The sequence below is a fragment of the Cervus canadensis genome, chromosome 7 (genome assembly GCF_019320065.1).
Source record: "Cervus canadensis isolate Bull #8, Minnesota chromosome 7, ASM1932006v1, whole genome shotgun sequence".
Lineage (NCBI taxonomy): Eukaryota > Metazoa > Chordata > Mammalia > Artiodactyla > Cervidae > Cervus > Cervus canadensis.
Genome location: NC_057392.1, coordinates 21,120,203 through 21,139,034, shown reverse-complemented (window position 1 = coordinate 21,139,034; position 18,832 = coordinate 21,120,203). Strand labels below are relative to the sequence as shown.

Here is an 18,832-nt window from a genome sequence, read left to right as displayed (position 1 = left end):
GAGTTAATGATGCCATCCAACCATCTCATCCTCTGTTGTCCCCTTCTCCTCCTGCCCTCAGTCTTTCCCAGAATCAGGGTCTTTTCTAATGAGTCAGCTCTTCTCATCAGGTGGCCAAAGTATTGGCACTTCAGCTTCGGCATTAGTCCTTCCAATGAATATTCGGGGTTGATTTCCTTTAGGATTGATTGGTTTGATCTCCTTGCAGTCCAAGGGACTCTCAAGAGTCTTCTCCAACACCACAATTCAAAAGCATCAATTCTTCAGCATTCAGCCTTCTTTATTGTCCAACTCTCACATGAATACATGACTGCTGGCAAAACCATAGCTTTGATTATAAGGGCCTTTGTCGTCAAAGTAATGTCTCTAACTTTTTAATATGCTGTCTAGGTTTGTCATAGCTTTTCTTCCAAGGAGCAAGCGTCTTTTAATTTCATGACTGCAGTCATCATCTGCAGTGGTTTTGGAACCCAAGAAAATGAAATCTGACACTGTTTCCACATTTTCCCCACCTATTTGCCATGAAGTGATGGAATCAGCTGCCATAATCTTAGTTTTTTGAATGTTGAGTTTTAAGCCAGCTTTTTTTTTTTTTTTTTTAAGCCAGCTTTTTCCACTCTCATCTTTCACCTTCATCAAGAGGCTCTTTAGTTCCTCTTTGCTTTCTGCCGTAAGGGTGGTGTCATCTACATATCTGAGGTTATTGATACTTCTCCCAGCAATCTTGATTCCAGCTTGTGTTTCATCCATCCCGGCATTTCACATGATGTACTCTGCGTATGTGTTAAACAAGCAGGGTGACAGTATATAGCCTTGATGTAGTCCTTTCCCAGTTTGGAACCAGTCTGTTGTTCCATGTCTGGTTATGACTGTTGCTTCTTGATCTGCATAGCGATTTCTCAGGAGGCATGTAAGGTGGTCTGGTATTCCCATCTGTTGAAGAATTTTCCACAGTTTGTTGTGATCCATACAGTCAAAGGCTCTAGTGTAGTCAGTGAAGCAAAAGTAGATGTTTTTCTGGAATTCTCATGCTTTTTCTATGACCCAGCAGATGTTGGCAATTTGATCTTTGGTTCCTCTACTTTTTCTAAATCCATCTTGTACATCTGGAAGTTCTTGGTTCGTGTACTGCTGAAGCCTAGCTTTGAAGGATTTTGAGCATAACCTTGGTAGCATGTGAAATGAGTGCAACTGTGCAGTAGTCTGAGCATTCTTTGGCATTGCCCTTCTTTGAGATTGGAATAAAAACTGATCTTTCCCAGTCCTGTGGCCACAAATTTTCTTGTATATGAAGTGCAGCACTTTAATGGCATCATCTTTTAATATTTGAAGTAGCTCTGCTGGAATTCCATCACCTCCGCTAGCTTTGTTCATAGTGATGCTTCCTAAGGTCTACTTGACTTCACATTCCAGGATGTCTGGCTATAGGTGACCCATCCAGGTCATTAAGATCTTTTTTGTATAGTTCTTCTGTGTATTTTTCCCACCTCCTATTAATATCTTCTGCTTCTGTTAGGTCCATACTTTTTCTGTCCTTTATCATGCCCATCTCTGCATGAAATGTTCCCTTGATGTCTCTAATTTTCTTGAAGAGATCGATAGTCTTTCCCATTCTATTGTTTTCCTCTAGCTCTTTATTGTTCACTCAGGAAGTCTTTCCTGTCTCTCCTTGCTATTCTGTGGAACTCTGGATTCAGATGGGTATATATTTCCTTATCTCCTTTGCCTTTAGCCTCTCTTCTATTCTCAGCTATTTGTAAGGCCTCCTGAGACAACCATTTTGCCTCTTTGCATTTCTTTTACTTGGGGATGGTTTTGATCACTGTGTCCTGTATAATGTTATGAATTTCCATCCATAGTTCTTTAGGCAGTGTATAATCAGATCTAATCCCTTGACTCTATTTGTCACTTCCACTGTATAATTGTAAGGTATTTGATTTAGGTCATACCTGAATGGGCTTCCTTGGTGGCTCAGACCATAAAGAGTTTGTCTGCAATGCGGGAAGCCCAGGTTACATCCCTGAGTCGGGAAGATCCCCTGGAGAAGAAAATGGCTACCCACTCTAGTATTCTTGCCTGGAGAATTTCATGGACAGAGGAGCCTGGCAGGTTATAGTCCCTGGGGTCACAAAGAGTTGGACACAACTGAGTGACTAACACACACACATACACACACACACACATACACACACACTCCCTGAATGGCCTAGTGGTTTTCCCTACTTTCTTCAATTTAAGTCTGAATTTTGCAATAAGGAGTTCATGATCTGAGCCATAGCCAGCTTCCAGTCTTGTTTTTGCTGACTGTATAAAGCATCTCCATCTTTGGCTGCAAAGAATATAATCAGTCTGATTTTGGTATTGACCATCTGGTGATGTCCGTGTGTAGAGTTGTCTCTTGTGTGGCTGAAAGAGGTTGTTTGCTATGACCAGTGTGTGTTCTCTTGGCAAAACTTGGTTTGCCTTTACCCTGCTTCATTCTGTACTCCAAGGCCAAACTTGCCTGTTACTCCAGGTATCTCTTGACTTCCTACTTTGCATCCCAGTCTCCTATAATGGAAAGGACATCTTTTTTGGGTGTTAGTTCTAGAAGATCTTGTAGGTCTTCATAGAACTATTCAACTTCAGCTTCTTCAGCATTAGTGGTTGGAACATAGACTTGGATTACGGTGATATTGAATGGTTTGCCTTGGAAGTGAACAGAGATCATGCTGTCATTTTTGAGATTGTACCCAATTACTGCATTTTGGACTCTTTTGTTGACTATGAGAGCTACTCCATTTCTTTGAAGGGATTCTTGCCCACAGTAGTAGATATAATGGTCATCTGAATTAAATTCTCACATTCATTTTAGTGAACTAAAATTTCACTCATTTTAGTTCACAAATTGCTAAAATGTTTATGTTCACTCTTGCCATCTTTTGCTTGACCACATCCGATTTATCTTGATTCATGGGCCTAACATTCCATGTTCCTACGCAATATTGTTCTTTATAGCATTGGACTTCACTTTCACCACCAGACACATCCCCAGCTGGGTGTTGTTTCTGCTTTGGCTCAACTGCTTCATTCTCTCTAGAGTTATTTCTCCACTCTTCTCCAGTAGCAAATTGGGTACCTACCGACCTGGGGGGTTCATCTTTCAGTGTCATATCTTTTTGCCTTTTCATATTGTTCATGGGGTTCTGAAGGCAAGAATACTGAAGTGGTTTGCCATTCCCTTCTCCAGTGGATGACATTTTTTCAGAACTCTCCACCATGACGCATCTGTCTTGGGTGGCCCTGCACAGCATGGCTCATAGTTTCACTGAGTTAGACAAAGGTGTGGTCCAAGTGATCAGTTTGGTTAGTTTTCTGCGATTGTGGTTTTCATTCTGTTTGCCCTCTGATGGATGAGGATAAGAGGCTTGTGGAAGAGGCTAGCCCCTTAGTCGCTCCCTGAGAGGAGGGAGTCTGGTCAGCTCTGGGGTAGCCTGTTCCTGGCATTCCCAAGGGGGCCTCTGTCTCCTGGCAGGGAAACCAGGATCTGTCCAGCAGATTGCCAGCTTCCTCCTGGAGGCAGAGGAGAGCCTCGCACTCTGGGGTCTTCAAGGGTGTATGTGTGGGTGTGTGTGTGTTGGGGGCGGGTGTGTGTACGTGTGGGGTGTGTGTGTAGGGGGGGTTGTGTGTGTGTGGGGGGGGGTGTTGGAGAGGATTAATTCACAGTTTCTATCAGAATTTGAAGAAGGTTTTTTTAATTTTAAAAAAGATGATAAGAACTGTTGCTTCCAAGATAAACACCCAACTTGTCGATTTGCTGGTGTCTTGAGAAGAGTCAGGAGGGATGGGGCAGCCGACTCACTGATAAGAGGATATGTTAGTCGCTCAGTCATGTCCGACTCTTTGTGACCCTGTGGACTGTAGCCCGCCAGGCTCTTTTGTCCATGGAATTCTCCAGGCAAGAACACCAGCGTGGGTTGCCATTTCCTTCTCCAGATAAGAGGATGGTGGACTGGTTTTTATCGAATTAAAGTGCTACATAGATTCGTCGGCTAAAGGGGCACAGTGAGGTGACTGTGATGTTTTCCAGGGCAGGCTGGCTAGAGGCAGTCCACTCAGAGACCAGCTGGGCCCGAGGGGCTTACACAGCAGTGGCTCGGGGAGTACTTGACCTCAGGGCGGCCATTGAGGGATGCCTTTGTCCGCGTCCAGAGCACCTTCTTCCTGGTTGCTGAATCCCTCGCAAGCCCAGCTGCCCACCTCAGAGCTGCCCTGAAACCATGGGCATGAGAGCAGGGGAAGGACGCGTGGAGTGTAGGGGCAGACGAGCCAGGAAGCCTGGGGTCACTCGTCCCTCAGTGGCGCTCGGCTCCCGTGTGAGGACCCTCCTTACCCTGGCTCTTTGCTGGAACCTGGCCAGCCCCTGTTTCCCCCTGTCCGTCTGCCAGGGTGCCTGCTATTACAGTCACACGGTCTGTGCCCCACATGGTGCTCGGCCGTCACCTGCAGCCTGACCAGAGCTCTGTCAGCTCTTGTCAGGAGCAGGAGGGAACTTGGGTCTGATCTCTGGAGGTTACTGCAAGGTCCCTGGCTCTCTGTTCATGTTTTTACTGAGGTTCCTAGTCTGTTCGTTCTCAGTGTGTGGGTTTCCCTCATCTCACTTGGAGAGGGGAGTGTTATAGACCAGTTCTTGGGGAACCCGTGTCCTCTGGGCTATGCACCACATAGCCAGTTTACAGAGCCACGAGCCCACCGCACACAGGGCTGACTCTCACAGCCACGTGTAGAGAGGGTTGTGTTTGCCCCATCTGTCACCTTGGGCACAACTGTGTCACCAGAAAGTGTGTTTTTCTGGAGTCACTGCTCGCAAGTGGGGGAACCCCGGTCAGAACCTGCTTTGCTTCCCCATGCGGCGTGTGGCAGGTGCCTGCTTGGAGAGCACATTCACCCCCATAATCTCTCACTTGCAGATTCACTCATCCATTCTCTAGATACTTTTGAGTGCCTGTTGATTACCAGGCGGGCTGCTGGCCCAGGAAGTCAGGTGGGGAGGGCTGAGGCCTGACCTGTGCTTTCTCTGCTGGGCAGTAGCCAGGAGATCAGGGCTGGTGACAGTTTCAGAGTTGCCCTAGGTGGGGAGGAGAGCTGCACCAGGGGTCTTTCCAGACTCTGAGTAGGGCCATTAGATTAGCGTCCAGATGTCCTGGACTCCTCGGGAAGGCAGACTTGGAGAGCTGTGGGACGAAGCTGTGTGGGAGGACTGGGGTGGAGGTGGAGGGTGGTGGTGTGGGGCGGGGTGGGAGGGGGTGAGCCCATGGGAGGGAGAGGCTGTGAAGGGAAGGGATGTGGCCTGCAGGACCTCGTGGGTCTTCACGGGTCTGCAGTGGTGTCTGGTGGCCTCTGGAGGACTTCTGGGTAATCTGCAGTGAAGAGAATGCTAAGGCACCTGTAGTTTTGAATATACACAGAAGTCTGTTAGGCCTGACTGACAGAGTGCAGGATGAGGTGTAGCAGGTCAGGGGTGTCCGACTCTGGGGGTTGTGACGCCACACGACTGACTCTTCAGTATGTTTGCTGTATGGTGCGTGTTCTAAGCTAAGTTGACATTTCCAAATATTTGGAGATTTTCTAGATGTGTTTCTGGTATAGATTTGCAATTTAATTCTGCTGTGGTAAGAGAACATACATGTATGATTCCAGTCCTTTTTTATTTATTGAGACTTGTCTTTTAGTGCCAGATGTGGTCTATCTTCGAAATGTTCCACCACACTTGAAAAAGATTGTGTATATTATTGTTTTTGGGTGGGGTGTTTTATAAATGTTAGTAACAACAGCAGCAACTTTCAGGTTGGTTGGTATGTTGTTTAGTGTTCTATATCCTTACTGATTTTTTACTTTTTTATCGGTTATCAAGAGAAGAATATTGAAATCTTTGACCATCACTGTGGATTTATTTTTCCTTTCAGTGCTGTCAGTTTTTACTTCATGTGTTTTGAAGCTCTCTTATTCAGTACGTGAATGTTTATGATGGTTATGTCCTGTTAATAGACTTTTCTTTTAATCATTTCAAAATGTCCTTCCTTATCCCTGGTAATAGTCCTTCCTCTGAGTGCTACTTTACTTGAGGTTAGTATAGCCCCTGTATCTCTCTCTTGATTAGTATTGACCGACTGAGAGTTGTTGAGTTGTATCCGACTCTTTGGGACCCCATGGTCTGTCCATGAAATTCTCCAAGCAAGAATAATGGAGTGGATTGCCATGCCCTCCTCCAGGGACTCTTCCTGACTCAGGGAGCAAACCCGGATCTCCTGCATCGCAGGTGGGTTCTTTACTGTCTGAGCCACCAGGGATTAGTATTAGTTTATTTTAATAAGGCTGCATATTGTCACCCTGCCATTTAACTTATGTGCAGAGTACATCATGAGAAACGCTGGCCTGGGAGAAGCACAAGCTGGAATCAAGATTGCCGGGAGAAATATCAATAACCTCAGATATGCAGATGACACCACCCTTATGGCAGAAAGTGAAGAGGAACTAATTAGCCTCTTGATGAAAGTGAAAGAGGAGAGTGAAAAAGTTGGCTTAAAGCTCAACATTCAGAAAACTAAGATCATGGCATCTGGCCCCATCACTTCATGACAAGTAGATGGGGAAACAGTGGAAACAGTGGCTGACTTTATTTTTCTGGGTTCCAAAATCACTGCAGATGGTGATTGCAGCCATGAAATTAAAAGACGCTTACTCCTTGAAAGGAAAGTTATGACCAACCTAGATAGCATATTAAAAAGTAGAGACATTACTTTGCCAACAGAAGTCTAGTCAAGGCTATGGTTTTTCCAGTGGTCATGTATGGATGTGAGAGTTGGACTGTGAAGAAAGCTGAGTGCCAAAGAATTGATGCTTTTGAACTGTGGTGTTGGAGAAGACTCTTGAGAGTCCCTTGGACTGCAAGGAGATCCAGCCAGTCCATCCTAAGGCAGATCAGTCCTGGGTGCTCATTGGAAGGACTGATGCTGAAGCTGAAACTCCAATACTTTGGCCACCTTATGCAAAGAGGTGACTCACTGGAAAAGACCCTGATGCTGGGAGGGATTGGGGGCAGGAGGAGAAAGGGACGACAGAGGATGAGGTGGTTGGATGGCATCACTGACTCGATGGACATGTGTTTGAGTAAACTCTGGGAGTTTGTGATGGACCGGGAGGCCTGGAGTTCTGTGATTCATAGTGTCGCAAAGAGTCAGACACGACTGAGCGACTGAACTGAACTGAACTGAGGTAGCCAACAACCCAACAGTGTCTGTCAGTTTCAGACACTCACCAGAGGTGGCATTCTTTGACCAGGGTGGTTTGTTCCTGCTTGAACTGCAGGTCCCATGCAGTGGGGGGTGGGGCGAAGACACCTTAATGCCTCTCTTGTCTCCGCCAGCAAGCTTCCTTGTTCATGATGACAGTGATGGTTCTTTTGACACAGTGAGTACAGCCCAAGCCTAATCAGTCTTCTGAAAGATCATCTTCTTGATGTCCTTAGAGTTATTTGTTACCGCAGGCAGATTAAAAACAAGGTCTATCAAGCCCAGGATGTTTGTCCCCGCAATTATGTTTAAAATTGCTTTAACTTAAAAATTGAAATTCGTTACAGAATTTGGTGTGTATTTTAGGAAGATGAATATATATTTTATTACAGAATGAGAAAACAGAAATATTCTCTGAGAAGCAGTATGTCCTTCTCAGTGTTGGTGGCTGTTTTCGTAACTCTAGACTGTCATAACTGCTCAGGACTAAGAATTTTAAAACTGTTTTTTTCTGCCCCTTTGCTTTTAGGTAGATCTGCTGTATGATATTGTACTAGAAAATAAGAATCTCTCCTAATTTGTAAAAGAAAAAGATTTAATTACTTCTTCCAGTAATTAGTTCCTACATTTATCAGTTTTCATGTTAGGAAATTTGATATGTTTTAAGGAACATGGATTTTGGGATTCTTTAAACCTGGAGAAATGCCAACTCTTCTACTTGGGAACTTACCCTTTAGGCTCTCCCTTTTCTGATCTGCAAAATGGGTATTTCTACCTCAAGAATCTCAGTGTGTATTAAAACACAGTAGTGCTCGGGCCAACACCTGATATGGTAGGTGTTAAATAGGTGTTAAACATGGGTTTGAGTAAACTCGGGGAATTGGTGATGGACAGGGAGGCCTGGCGTGCTGCGATTCATGGGGTCGCAAAGAGTTGGACATGACTGAGAACTGAACTGAACTGAAGTGTCATTTTGCTATTTGTTTTCTACTTGTTATATCTGTTCTTTGTTCTTTTTCACTTTTCTTTTTTTGTATGAATTTAGTAGTTTTGTTTGATTCCATTTTATCTCCATTACTGGTTTATTAGCTACTTCGCTTTTTAAAAAGTATTTCTTTTAGTGGTTATTCTGATGGGTAAGATATACATATTTAACTTATCATAGTCCACCTTCCAACCACTCATGTGCAGTGTTAACAGTATACTTCTTTTCCCCCTTCCATTCTCTTAAAATTGTCATACGTGTGTTGAAAACCTAGAAATACGTTTTTATTATTTTTGCTTTAATCAGTTCCCTTTTAAAGAGATTGAAAAGATAGGAAGAAAAGCGTGTGTGATTTCCCACTCCTGGTGCTCCCATTCCTTTGTATGGATCTCAGTTTCCACCTGTAGCATTCTCCTGCCTAAAGCACTTTTACCATTTCTTGGGGTGCAGGCCTGCCTGGGGTACAATTCTCTCCATTTCTGTTTGTCTTACAAAGTGTTTATTTGCCATGATTTTCAGAGGATAGCTTGTTGGGTGTGGGCTTCCCAGTTTCATTACTTTAAAGACATTTAAAGTATTAAAAGTCCCTGCCCTCTGGCCCTCATGTGTTCTCACCAGGAGCCTGCTGTCCTTCTTACCTTTCCTCCACCTCACGTGGTTTTTCCTCTTTTCCCTCCTGTGAGTCTCTGTCACTGGTGTTCAGACAAGGCAAGCCTTGGTGCAGCTCTCTAGGTTTGTGGTTTACCTCACATTTGGATATCTGGGGCCGTTGTATCTTCACAGTGCATTTATGTCTTCCAACCCCTCTCCTTCCAGGACTCTTAACAAGTTTGGTGTTATCCTACAGGTCACTGCTGCCTTTTGCTTTTTTTTTCTCTTTCAGTATTTTTTTCTTCTTTGTGTGAGGGCAAAATTTCAACAAAGAAAATGTCAGCAGGAGTGAATTTGGTAGCTTCCTATTTCCCTTGGGTGTTTGGTGTGGCTGCACTTCTCCCCAGGAAGCACTTGGGAGCAGGCCATCTGTGCATCCAGCCCCCAGCCTCGTCTTCTCATCCCTGCCACTGCTTCTCCCCACGCTGCATCATCTCCAGAAACAGAAGCCGCTGCTGGCACAAACCCTCTTGCTTCAGATGGACTATCCATAAGCTAAACTTCCCAGAAAAATAACCCGAAAGGTAACCCTTAGAAGCTCTTTTAGGTAAGATGCTTGAGTTCTGATAGGCTACAGTTGTGTGATAATCGTCACAGCTGGAGGCAGCACGGCAGCCAGTCAGAGTCTAGCAGCCACGTTTACAGGCTCCTGCTCCACCCAGCACGCGCTTATATGTGTTATCTCACATGCCTCTCAAACCCTCTGGGATGGGCGTGTGTCCTGGGGCCGAGACTCAGAGAGTGAAAGTCCTTCCTGGCCAAGGCCGGGCAGTTAGCAAGGTGCCCTGTGTGCTGGTCGTATCCTGCCCTCTGACTCCACACTCCCCGGCCTAAGCCTGTGTGTTCTCTCCTGGGCCATGCTGTTGTTATCGTTTAAACCCACATTTAATTTGAGATGTGAAAATTGTGCATTACCTCCATTTAAGAGATGATACACCATTCTGAGAATTCTGTGTTTTCCGGCCATACTTCTGATATGGTTACTGACATCTGCTTATTTTAATGTGTTTTGACATGTGTTGAATTGGGACTAATTTGGATGTGAGTCAGGCTCTGCGTGTGTGTCAGAGCTGACCCATCTGCTGTGCAAGTGTGTTTTAGAGAAGGAGCAGGTTCCTAGCTGGGCAAGGTGATCTTTTCCCACTTCCCTCTGTGTGTGATCTGTTGTCTGAAGTATTGTGTTAAGAATATGGAGAAAGTTGAGAAGTGATTTGGAAAGAGGGCAGTGCAGAGTCTGTGCTGGAGGGCAATCCAGAAGCAGATGAGCTAATGGAAGGAGCCAAGATGCTCACATCCTGTAATTGGTAAAGGTTGATATTATAACATCTTTTTGGATTTTGGAAAGAAGAAATGAGAAATAGGATAAATGATTAGATGCTTTATGTTCCCAGATCTTCAAAATCCAACTTGAAAGCACTCTCTAGGGGAACCTTTTCAGATGTCCCACCCCGCAAGACTGATCATTCCTTCCTTAGGGTATCATGGCGAATATTACCAACAGACTTGTATTTGTATTTTCTCATCTGTTACTTGTTAGTGGCCTGCAACTACTTTACTGGAAAAAAAAATCCCTAACTAGGTAAGAGAGTAGAGACTCGAGACTGTACTTCTTTAGTCTCTCACAAAGTACACTGCTGCGCTTGGCATCTCCTCTGCAGACTTCACTGCTGAGTTGGGAGGGGCATCCTCTGCCCCGAGGGTGGCGGACACCACGGGCAGGAGCGCTTGAGCAGCGTCTGCCTTACAGGTGTCCTTGAGCGCCAATCCTGCCTGGGAAACTGGAGGTTCAGAAGTGACCAGGCCAAGCTTTTCCCCTCATGGAGCTTACGTTCAGCTGGGGAGACCTGACGACCAGCAGAGTGGTGGAAATCTTCTAGCACAGTAAAGACAGGGTGATGTGAGGGCTCCGGGGGCCAAGTGGGGCTGCTCTGTGGGCAGTGGGGACCTGAGTGAGGTGGAGGAGAAGCCATCAGAGCTCTGTGGTGAGGGGTGCCGTGGGAGGGCTGTGCAGTGGCCATGGTCTGTGAGAACATGGGGATGAAGCAGCGGTGTGGTACAGAGGCGTGGGGCAATGCCAGGAGGGGAGGTCAGGGAACCCGTTGGGCTGGAGTGGCCTGTGATGGCAGAGCAGGGGTGGCCCCGGGCTGAAGGGCTGTCTCCAGGCTCCATCGGGCTGCTGCGAGGGGAACAGGGGGCAGGTGCGGGGTGTGGGTGAGAAGGCAGTGGGAGTCTGGGGATAGCAGGAGTGGTAACAGTGATTGACGTGACTGGATTCAAGATCCATCTTGAAGGGACGGGAATATGAGGAAGGGGAAGCCGGGTTGATGCTTAGGTTTGGGGCTGAGTAGTTGGTCCCTGGGCTTCCCTGGTGGCTCAATGGTAAAGAGTCCGCCTGCAATGCAGGAGATGTAGGCTTGATCCCTGGGTTGGGAAGATCCCCTGAAGAAGGAAATGGCAACCCACTCCAGTATTCTTGCCTGGAAAATGCCATGGACGGAGGAGCCTGGTGAGCGACAGTCCATGGGGTTGCAAAGAGTCAGACACAGCAGCCCATGGGGTTGCAAAGAGTCGGACACAACAGTCCATGGGGTCGCAAAGAGTTAGGCACAACTGAGTGACCGAACAACAAACTTATCCCTGATGGGGAGAAACAGTAATTCTTCTCATGTTAAATTCGGGAGGCCTGTTTCATGTTCAAAGGGAGATGTGAAGGGCACAGTTGGATTTGTGAGCTGAGTCACGCAGAGGCTGGGGCTGGAGGCCACCCTGTGAGCCGTCATGGTGGAGGGTGCCTGTGCGGCTGCAGCAGTGGACGTCACCCAGGGAGTGGGAGGGCCTGAGGCTGGGCCTGGGCCGCACCAGCGTTTTCAGAGCAGGAGGGAAAGGAGGAGGAGGAAGCAAGGAGAGGGCCCATGATGAGGCAGGACGATGGGGAGGAGAGCCCGGAGAGCACGGTGTCCTGCAGCTCCTGTGACACTGTAAGCTGAGCAGCAATGGGAGAGCCTGCCGGCCTGGCTGAGGGGCTGGAGGGGAGCCTGCGGCTGGGTGGGGAGAGGGCCTGGCTGAGGGGCTGGAGGGGAGCCTGCGGCTGGGTGGGGAGAGGGCCTGGCTGAGGGGCTGGAGGGGAGCCTGCGGCTGGGTGGGGAGAGGGCCTGGCTGAGGGGCTGGAGGGGAGCCTGCGGCTGGGTGGTCAGCAGCCCGACTCAGTGCACGCGGGTGTTAGGATCCTCATGTGTCTCAGGCGGTGACCCCGGTGTTTGGGAATGGCTCCCAGACTGACTCTGAAGGCAGCTGCAGGAGGCATTCTGGACACTTCTGAGCAGTGATGGCGTGTCTGGCTGGCCCTGGGGCCCTCACAGGTGACTGCTCAGTGGAGAGCAGGCTCTGGGTGTGAGAGCTCTGGAGCTCCGGAGAGCTCTCCTCTCCTGCCTGCAGTGCTCTGGAGACGCCCTGGGCTGGCCGTGTGGCCAGGCCTGTCCTGGAGGGAGAGCCAGCAGTTGCAAGCTGCTGGCCCCCGCCCTCTCCTGCTGTGTGCAACCACATTGATGGAGGCACCGGTTTCCTTCTGTTGGTTTTGTTTCGTTCAGTAGATTAGAATGTCCTGGAGAGCGATTAAAAATCAAGTCGTATTGTAACTATTCTTGTGATTTAACAGGATTCTGTGGTCAGACCTTTTGTTGCTGCTGCTCCTAAGTCACTTCAGTCGTGTCCGACTCTTTGCGACCCCATGAACGGTAGTCCACCAGGCTGTTCTCGTGGAATTCTCCGAGCAGGAATACTGGAGTGGATAGCCATTCCTTTCTCCAGGGGAATCTTCTCAACCCAGGGGTTGAACCTGGGTCTCCTGCACTGCGGGCAGATTCTGTACTGTCTGAGCCACCAGGGAAGCCCATGTTCCCTTATTGTTTCTTTAATATCTGTAGGTTCTATAGTGATGTCTCTTTCATTCCCAACACTTGTCATCTGTGTCTGTCTTTTCTTCTCCCCTCCTTTCCTTGTTTGGCCTGGCTAGAATTTTTTCAGTTTTGTAGATTTCTTTTTAGCAGGGTCAGCTTTGGGGCTAATTTTTTTTTCCCCCTACTTTTTTGTTTGTCCTCATTTGTCTTGATTTCTGCTCTTTGTTTTTACTTTCCCTTGGCTTGTTTTTGGTTTGATTTTTTACTTTTTTATTTAAAAATTTATTTATTTTTGGCTGCGCTCGGTCTTTGTTGGTGCATGTGGGCTTTCTCTAGTTGTAGTGAGCAGGGACCACTCTTTCTTGCAGTTCATGGGCTTCAGTGTGGTGGCTTCTCTTGTTGGGGAGCATGGGCTTTAGAGCTTGGGCTTTGTTAGTTGCAGCCTGCGGGCTCAGTAGTTGCAATACACAAGCTTAGTTGCCCCCGTGGCCTATGGAGTCTTCCCAGAGCAGGGACTGAACCTGTCTGTGTCCCCTGCACTGGCAGGCAGATTCTTAGCCACCGGACCACCAGGGAAGTCCTTTTTTTTTCTTTTTTTTAAGGTGAAAGGTAAGGAAATTAATTTGAGACCTTTGTTCTTGTCCAACACAAGCATTCAGTACTATAATTTCCCCTGATAAGCAGTGATTTAACTCTGTCTACAAATTATGATAATGTGCTTTATTTTCATTTCAATCACAGTAATTCCTAGTTTTCCTTATGACTTCTTCTTGATCCACAGGTTATTTAGAAAAAATTCTAAATATTTGGAGATTTTTTTCACTTATTTTCTGTTATTTATTATGTATATCTGTATTTCTAACTTAATTCTTTGTGATCGCAGAATGTACTTTGAATTCTTTTGAATGCATATTTGGTCAAATTGGTTGATACTGTTGTTAAGGGATTCTGTATCTTCACTGATTTTCTTCCTTTTTTAAAATCAGTAATGGAAATAAAAGTATTAAAGTTTCCAACTCTAATTGTGAATTAATTTATAATTAGTTATCTATCATATCTAATATGCCACTTTAATGGCAGAAAGGGAAGAGGAACTAAAGAGCTTCTTGATGAGGTGAAAGAAAGTGAAAAAAACTGGCTTAAAACTCAGCATTCAAAAAGCAAAGATCATGGCATCTCGTCCCATCACTTTAGGGCAAATAGATGGGGAAGCAATGGAAACAGAGACTTTATTTTCTTGGGCTCCAAAATCACTGCAATCCAAAAGTCTACAAGCAATAAATGCTGGAGAGGGTGTGGAGAAAAGGGAACCCTCTTACACTGTTGGTGGGAATGCAAACTAGTACAGCCGCTATGGAAAACAGTGTGGAGATTTCTTAAAAAACTGGAAACAGAACTGCCATATGACCCAGCAATCCCACTTCTGGGCATACACACTGAGGAAACCAGATCTGAAAGAGACACGTGCACCCCAATGTTCATCGCAGCACTGTTTATAATAGCCAGGACATGGAAGCAACCTAGATGCCCATCAGCAGATGAATGGATAAGGAAGCTGTGGTACATATACACCATGGAATATTACTCAGCCATTAAAAAGAATTCATTTGAACCAGTCCTAATGAGATGGATGAAGCTGGAGCCCATTATACAGAGTGAAGTAAGCCAGAAAGATAAAGAACATTACAGCATACTAACACATATATATGGAATTTAGAAAGGTGATAACGATAACCCTATATGCAAAACAGAAAAAGAGACACAGAAATACAGAACAGACTTTTGAACTTTGTGGGAGAATGTGAGGGTGGGATATTTCAAAAGAACAGCATGTATACTATCTATGGTGAAACAGATCACCAGCCCAGGTGGGATGCATGAGACAAGTGCTCAGGCCTGGTGCACTGGGAAGACCCAGAGGAATCAGGTGGAGAGGGAGGTGGGAGGGGGGATCGGGATTGGGAATACATGTAAATCCATGGCTGATTCATATCAATGTATGACAAAACCCACTGGAAAAAAAAAATAATTAAAAAAAAATAAATAAATAAAATTCCCCCAAAAAAAAAAAGAAAATGTAGAAAGTACATATAATAGTTTTGTGTTTTAATAAATAGGACAATCTGTTGAAAAAAAAAAAAATCACTGCAGATGGTGATTGCAGCCATGACATTAAAAGGCACTCGCTGCTTGGACGAAAAGCTGTGACAAACCTAGACAGTGTATTCAAAAGCAGAGATATCACTTTGCCGGCAAAGGTCCATATAGTCAAAGCTATGGTTTTTCTGGTAGTCATGTATGGATGTGAGAGTTGGACCATAAAGAAGGCTGAGCACCAAAGAATTGATGCTTTCAAACTGTGGTGCTGGAGGCAACTCTTAAGAGTTCCTTGGATTGCAAGGAGATCAAACCAGTCAATCCTAAAGGAAATCAGTCTTGAATATTTATTGGAAAAACTGATGTTCAAGCTGAAGCTCCAGTACTTTGGCCACCTGATGTGAAGAACTGACTCACTGGAAAAGACCCTGAAGCTAGGAAATGAAAGACTGAGGGCAGGAGGAGAAGGGGACAACAGAGGATGAGATGGTTGGATGGCATCACCAACTCAATGGACATGAGTTTGAGCAAGCTCCAGAAGTTGGTGATGGACAGGGAAGCCTGGCATGCTGCAGTCATGGCGTTCCGAAGAGTCAGACATGACTGAGTGACTGAACTAAATTGAACTGAATTATTATTAATTGTATTAATTAATCAGTTGATTTTAAATTAAAACATTAAAAGTCTTTAAATAAAATATTATACTGCTTCAGGTATACTGCAAGAACCCTAAAACAGTGTTTACCCATCTCTTGATCATATTTATTTCAAATTCCTTTTCTAATTGTTCCTACATCTAGGTTATCTCTGAGTCTGGTTCTGTTGATTATTACTTCAGTGGAGTTTTATTTCCCTTGCTTTGTCACTGTAATTTCTGACTGAATGGTGGGCCTTGTGTATAGGGCAGTAGAGTGGAGGTCAGCAGGCTTTTCCTATAATGAGCTTGCTGGTAACTATTTTGAACTTTGAGAATCACGTGTGGTTTCTGTTGTGTATTATTTTTCTGTTTGTTTTCTTTTAAAATAACCCTTTAAAAAGGTAACAGCCACCCTTAGCTCACAGCCTGTGCGGAAACATGGGCTGACTTTGGCCTGCATGCCAACCTCTGCAGGAGAGAACGAGGTAAAGTGTTTACAGGTCTTATTCTGCTGGGATGGTGATGTCGGGGCTGGGCTGGGCTTGGGGTTTGTTGCTGTGGTTACCTCTGCACTGCTGCTTTCAGAACATCTCCTTCCTGTGCTGACGGTGCGGACTGAGTGGCCAGAGCAATCTCCACCCTCAGCTGAGGGCCTTCCCTTTGGTCTGTGTCTCAGAGGGATCACCTTCCATGGTTTTGCTTCCTGCCATAGACTGTTCTCCTTGGCTGCTGGGTGTTTGCTGGGCCACTGCAGGTCGTGGGGTGAGTGTGGGGAGCTCCCTCTTGCGCCTCTATCCGAGGGGGTGCCTTCACAGAGATCCTGTCTTCCTTCCTATGTCAGCCACTCTGCTTGTGTCTTTGGTTGTTTTTGTGCCAGAGAGTTTCCTTCCCGTCCCCCCAGACAGGAGGATTTCACGGTCTGGACCCAGGGGGGTTTCTGCCTCCCAGCACAGCAGTCTCCGTGTGTCTTGGTGCTTTTGTTCAGTACAGAAGAGCTTGTGTGTGTGTGTGTGTGCGCGCGCGCGTGCGTGTGTGTGTGTGTGCATGCATGTGCCGTGGCAGTGCCCACTGAGCGCTTGTTTAGTCTACTCTCTTCAATCCACTTAAGCTTAAAGGTTTTTAAAGTGTAGTGCTAGGAAAGAGGTACAGATTTTGAGTCTGGTTCCTATTACAGAGTCTAATGAAGAAATGACTCCGTGGCATGTTTAACATTCCCAGTGGAGAGCCGTGGTAAGGAGAAGGGTATCCGTGGTGGTCAGGGTTACAGCTTGCTTGGGGCTCTTGTTTCGGTCCAGCTGCTTCTACGTGCCTGCTGTGGTCCGTGGCTGCTGGCTCTGTAACTCCAGGGAGCCTCCCATGGAAAACAGAAGGCAGCTTGAGTGTTGCAGCCGTGACTTTGCAGAGCTCAGTGGCCTGAGGGATGCCTCGTCAGTATGTGGTCTCTCGGGTTTGCTGAACTTGGAGTGAAAGTGAAGTAATACCTTTAGAGCACTCATATAAGTGGACAGAATTACAGCAGACTACATGAAAAACCCTCATATTTTTAGTTCAGCATTTCAAAATTACATGATTGTGAATAATAGTTGAAGGTGGAACATTACTAAGTAGAAGATGTTTTCACGTGCCTTCGTGAGCTCAGCTTTAACGTCAAGAAGTGACACTGTTTTGGGTCAGTTCATAGTTGAGTAAACTGTCCAATCCATCATTCCAAAAGACCAGGAAGCCCTGAGGGTGGCTTCTGCCCAGGGTCCCTGTGGAAGGTTTTATTCTAACCGGAGCATTGCCTCTTCCTCAGATCCCGATGCAGAGGTGTGTCTCCACGTGCTGCGCCTCGTCCAGTCTGTGGTGCTGGAGCCAGAAGTCTTCTCCAGGTCAGCCTCTGAGTTCCGGAGCTCCTTGCCCCTGCAGCGCATCCTGGCTATGGCCAAGAGCCGCAACCCCCACCTGCAGACCGTGGCCCAGGAGCTCCTGGAGGACCTGCGTGCTCTGGAGCGTGATGTGTAGGGGTGCTCATACACCATCTCCTCCCCGGGTCCCCACTTTGTCCTCCAAAGTCACCAGCCGTGTGCCATGTTACACATGCAGATGTGATGACTAGCGGTGGGTGTGAATTGATATGTATCTACAGGACTTCCTCTTGGAAGTAAAAATTCTTGTGGGTGATTGGTTAACCTTGCCAAAAGGGGAGCCTGAGGAAGGATCTGTCCTTCCAGAAAGGCCCATGTCAGCTGCAGCCAGAAGAGGGCCTTCTCAGAGCGGCTCCTGCTGCCCAGGAGACTCTGAGACCTGTTGGCTCCCCCTAAAAGTGGGAGGTTAAATAACCACCTACCCCATTGGTCAGCATTTTCCTGAGATACATTTTTTGAAAAACAATTCATTCTCTCTAATGATTGCAATTAATCCCCCCAGTTCACGTTTACCTTTCTACCTTTTGGTGAACTTGTTATTTCAGATGACATTGGACATTATAGTTCTGTATTTTTTTTTGCCTCTTTTGTTTTTGAGTAAATAAAGCCAGCAGAGTCATTGATGTGCTATAACTGTTGTTTTCTGAAGTATTATAAACTTGGTATTAGGAAGTTGCATATTACAGTGCATATACATGGCTGGAGAAAAAACTCTCCTTACATTGTTCTGGGCCCTTTGGCTATAAACTCAGGGATCCAGTTTTTCATATGAGATTATCATGGCATGGGCCTTCGCACAGTTGCTTGAAGTTCTTTAAATGATGTGCACAGGTGTGTGTCCTTCCCAACTGTGTCTGGGCCTCTGGCAGAGAACAGAGAAGGGTGCTCTCTGTTTCTCGTGGTGCTGTGATGTGTGAGCAGAGTCCCCTCTGTCACTCCTTAGAGTCACGGCAGCATGTGCTAGGCCCATCAGGATGACGCTGCAGGCCCGTGGGCTCTGGGAGTTCTGCAGGTGCAAAAACACAGGCTAGCGTCCTTTCCCGCGGCAGCCCCAAGCACATGCGTATGCTGTTTCTGTGTGCATGGCAGTTTGGAATAACTTCATTTTCTTTTAAGCAGATCTTACAGGCTTTGTGCAGTTTATGGCTGAGTCTGAATGAAGGAGCTTATATATATACACAGTTGCTTGAATTTCACAAGCTGACATATTGTGGAACCTGGCTCATCAAAAGCAGAGAAAATTTGTAAAAGGCAATTTAAAATTCACGGAGGCAGACATTGGTCCATCTGTGCTGTGTGGTGCTGTGGGCCCTGATGACTGGCAAATAAAATTGAGGACGTTGTGTTTTTGTTCTTTTTCTAGCATAGTATCATTTTCATTTGGGTTA

General features: G+C 46.3%; 1 protein-coding gene across 2 annotated transcripts in view; it reads left to right on the top strand.

The window, feature by feature from the left end:
* LOC122445395 (heat shock transcription factor 2 binding protein) overlaps positions 1 to 18,077 on the top strand; it is an 80,425-nt gene extending 62,348 nt beyond the window's left edge. For both annotated transcript variants that reach the window (XM_043474515.1, XM_043474516.1), the window contains exon 9: positions 17,333 to 18,077. In XM_043474515.1, coding sequence (XP_043330450.1) covers positions 17,333 to 17,541 — 209 coding nt within the window. In that variant the 3' untranslated portion in view covers positions 17,542 to 18,077. The remainder of the gene's footprint in view (positions 1 to 17,332) is intronic.
* Positions 18,078 to 18,832: the final 755 nt, after the last annotated feature.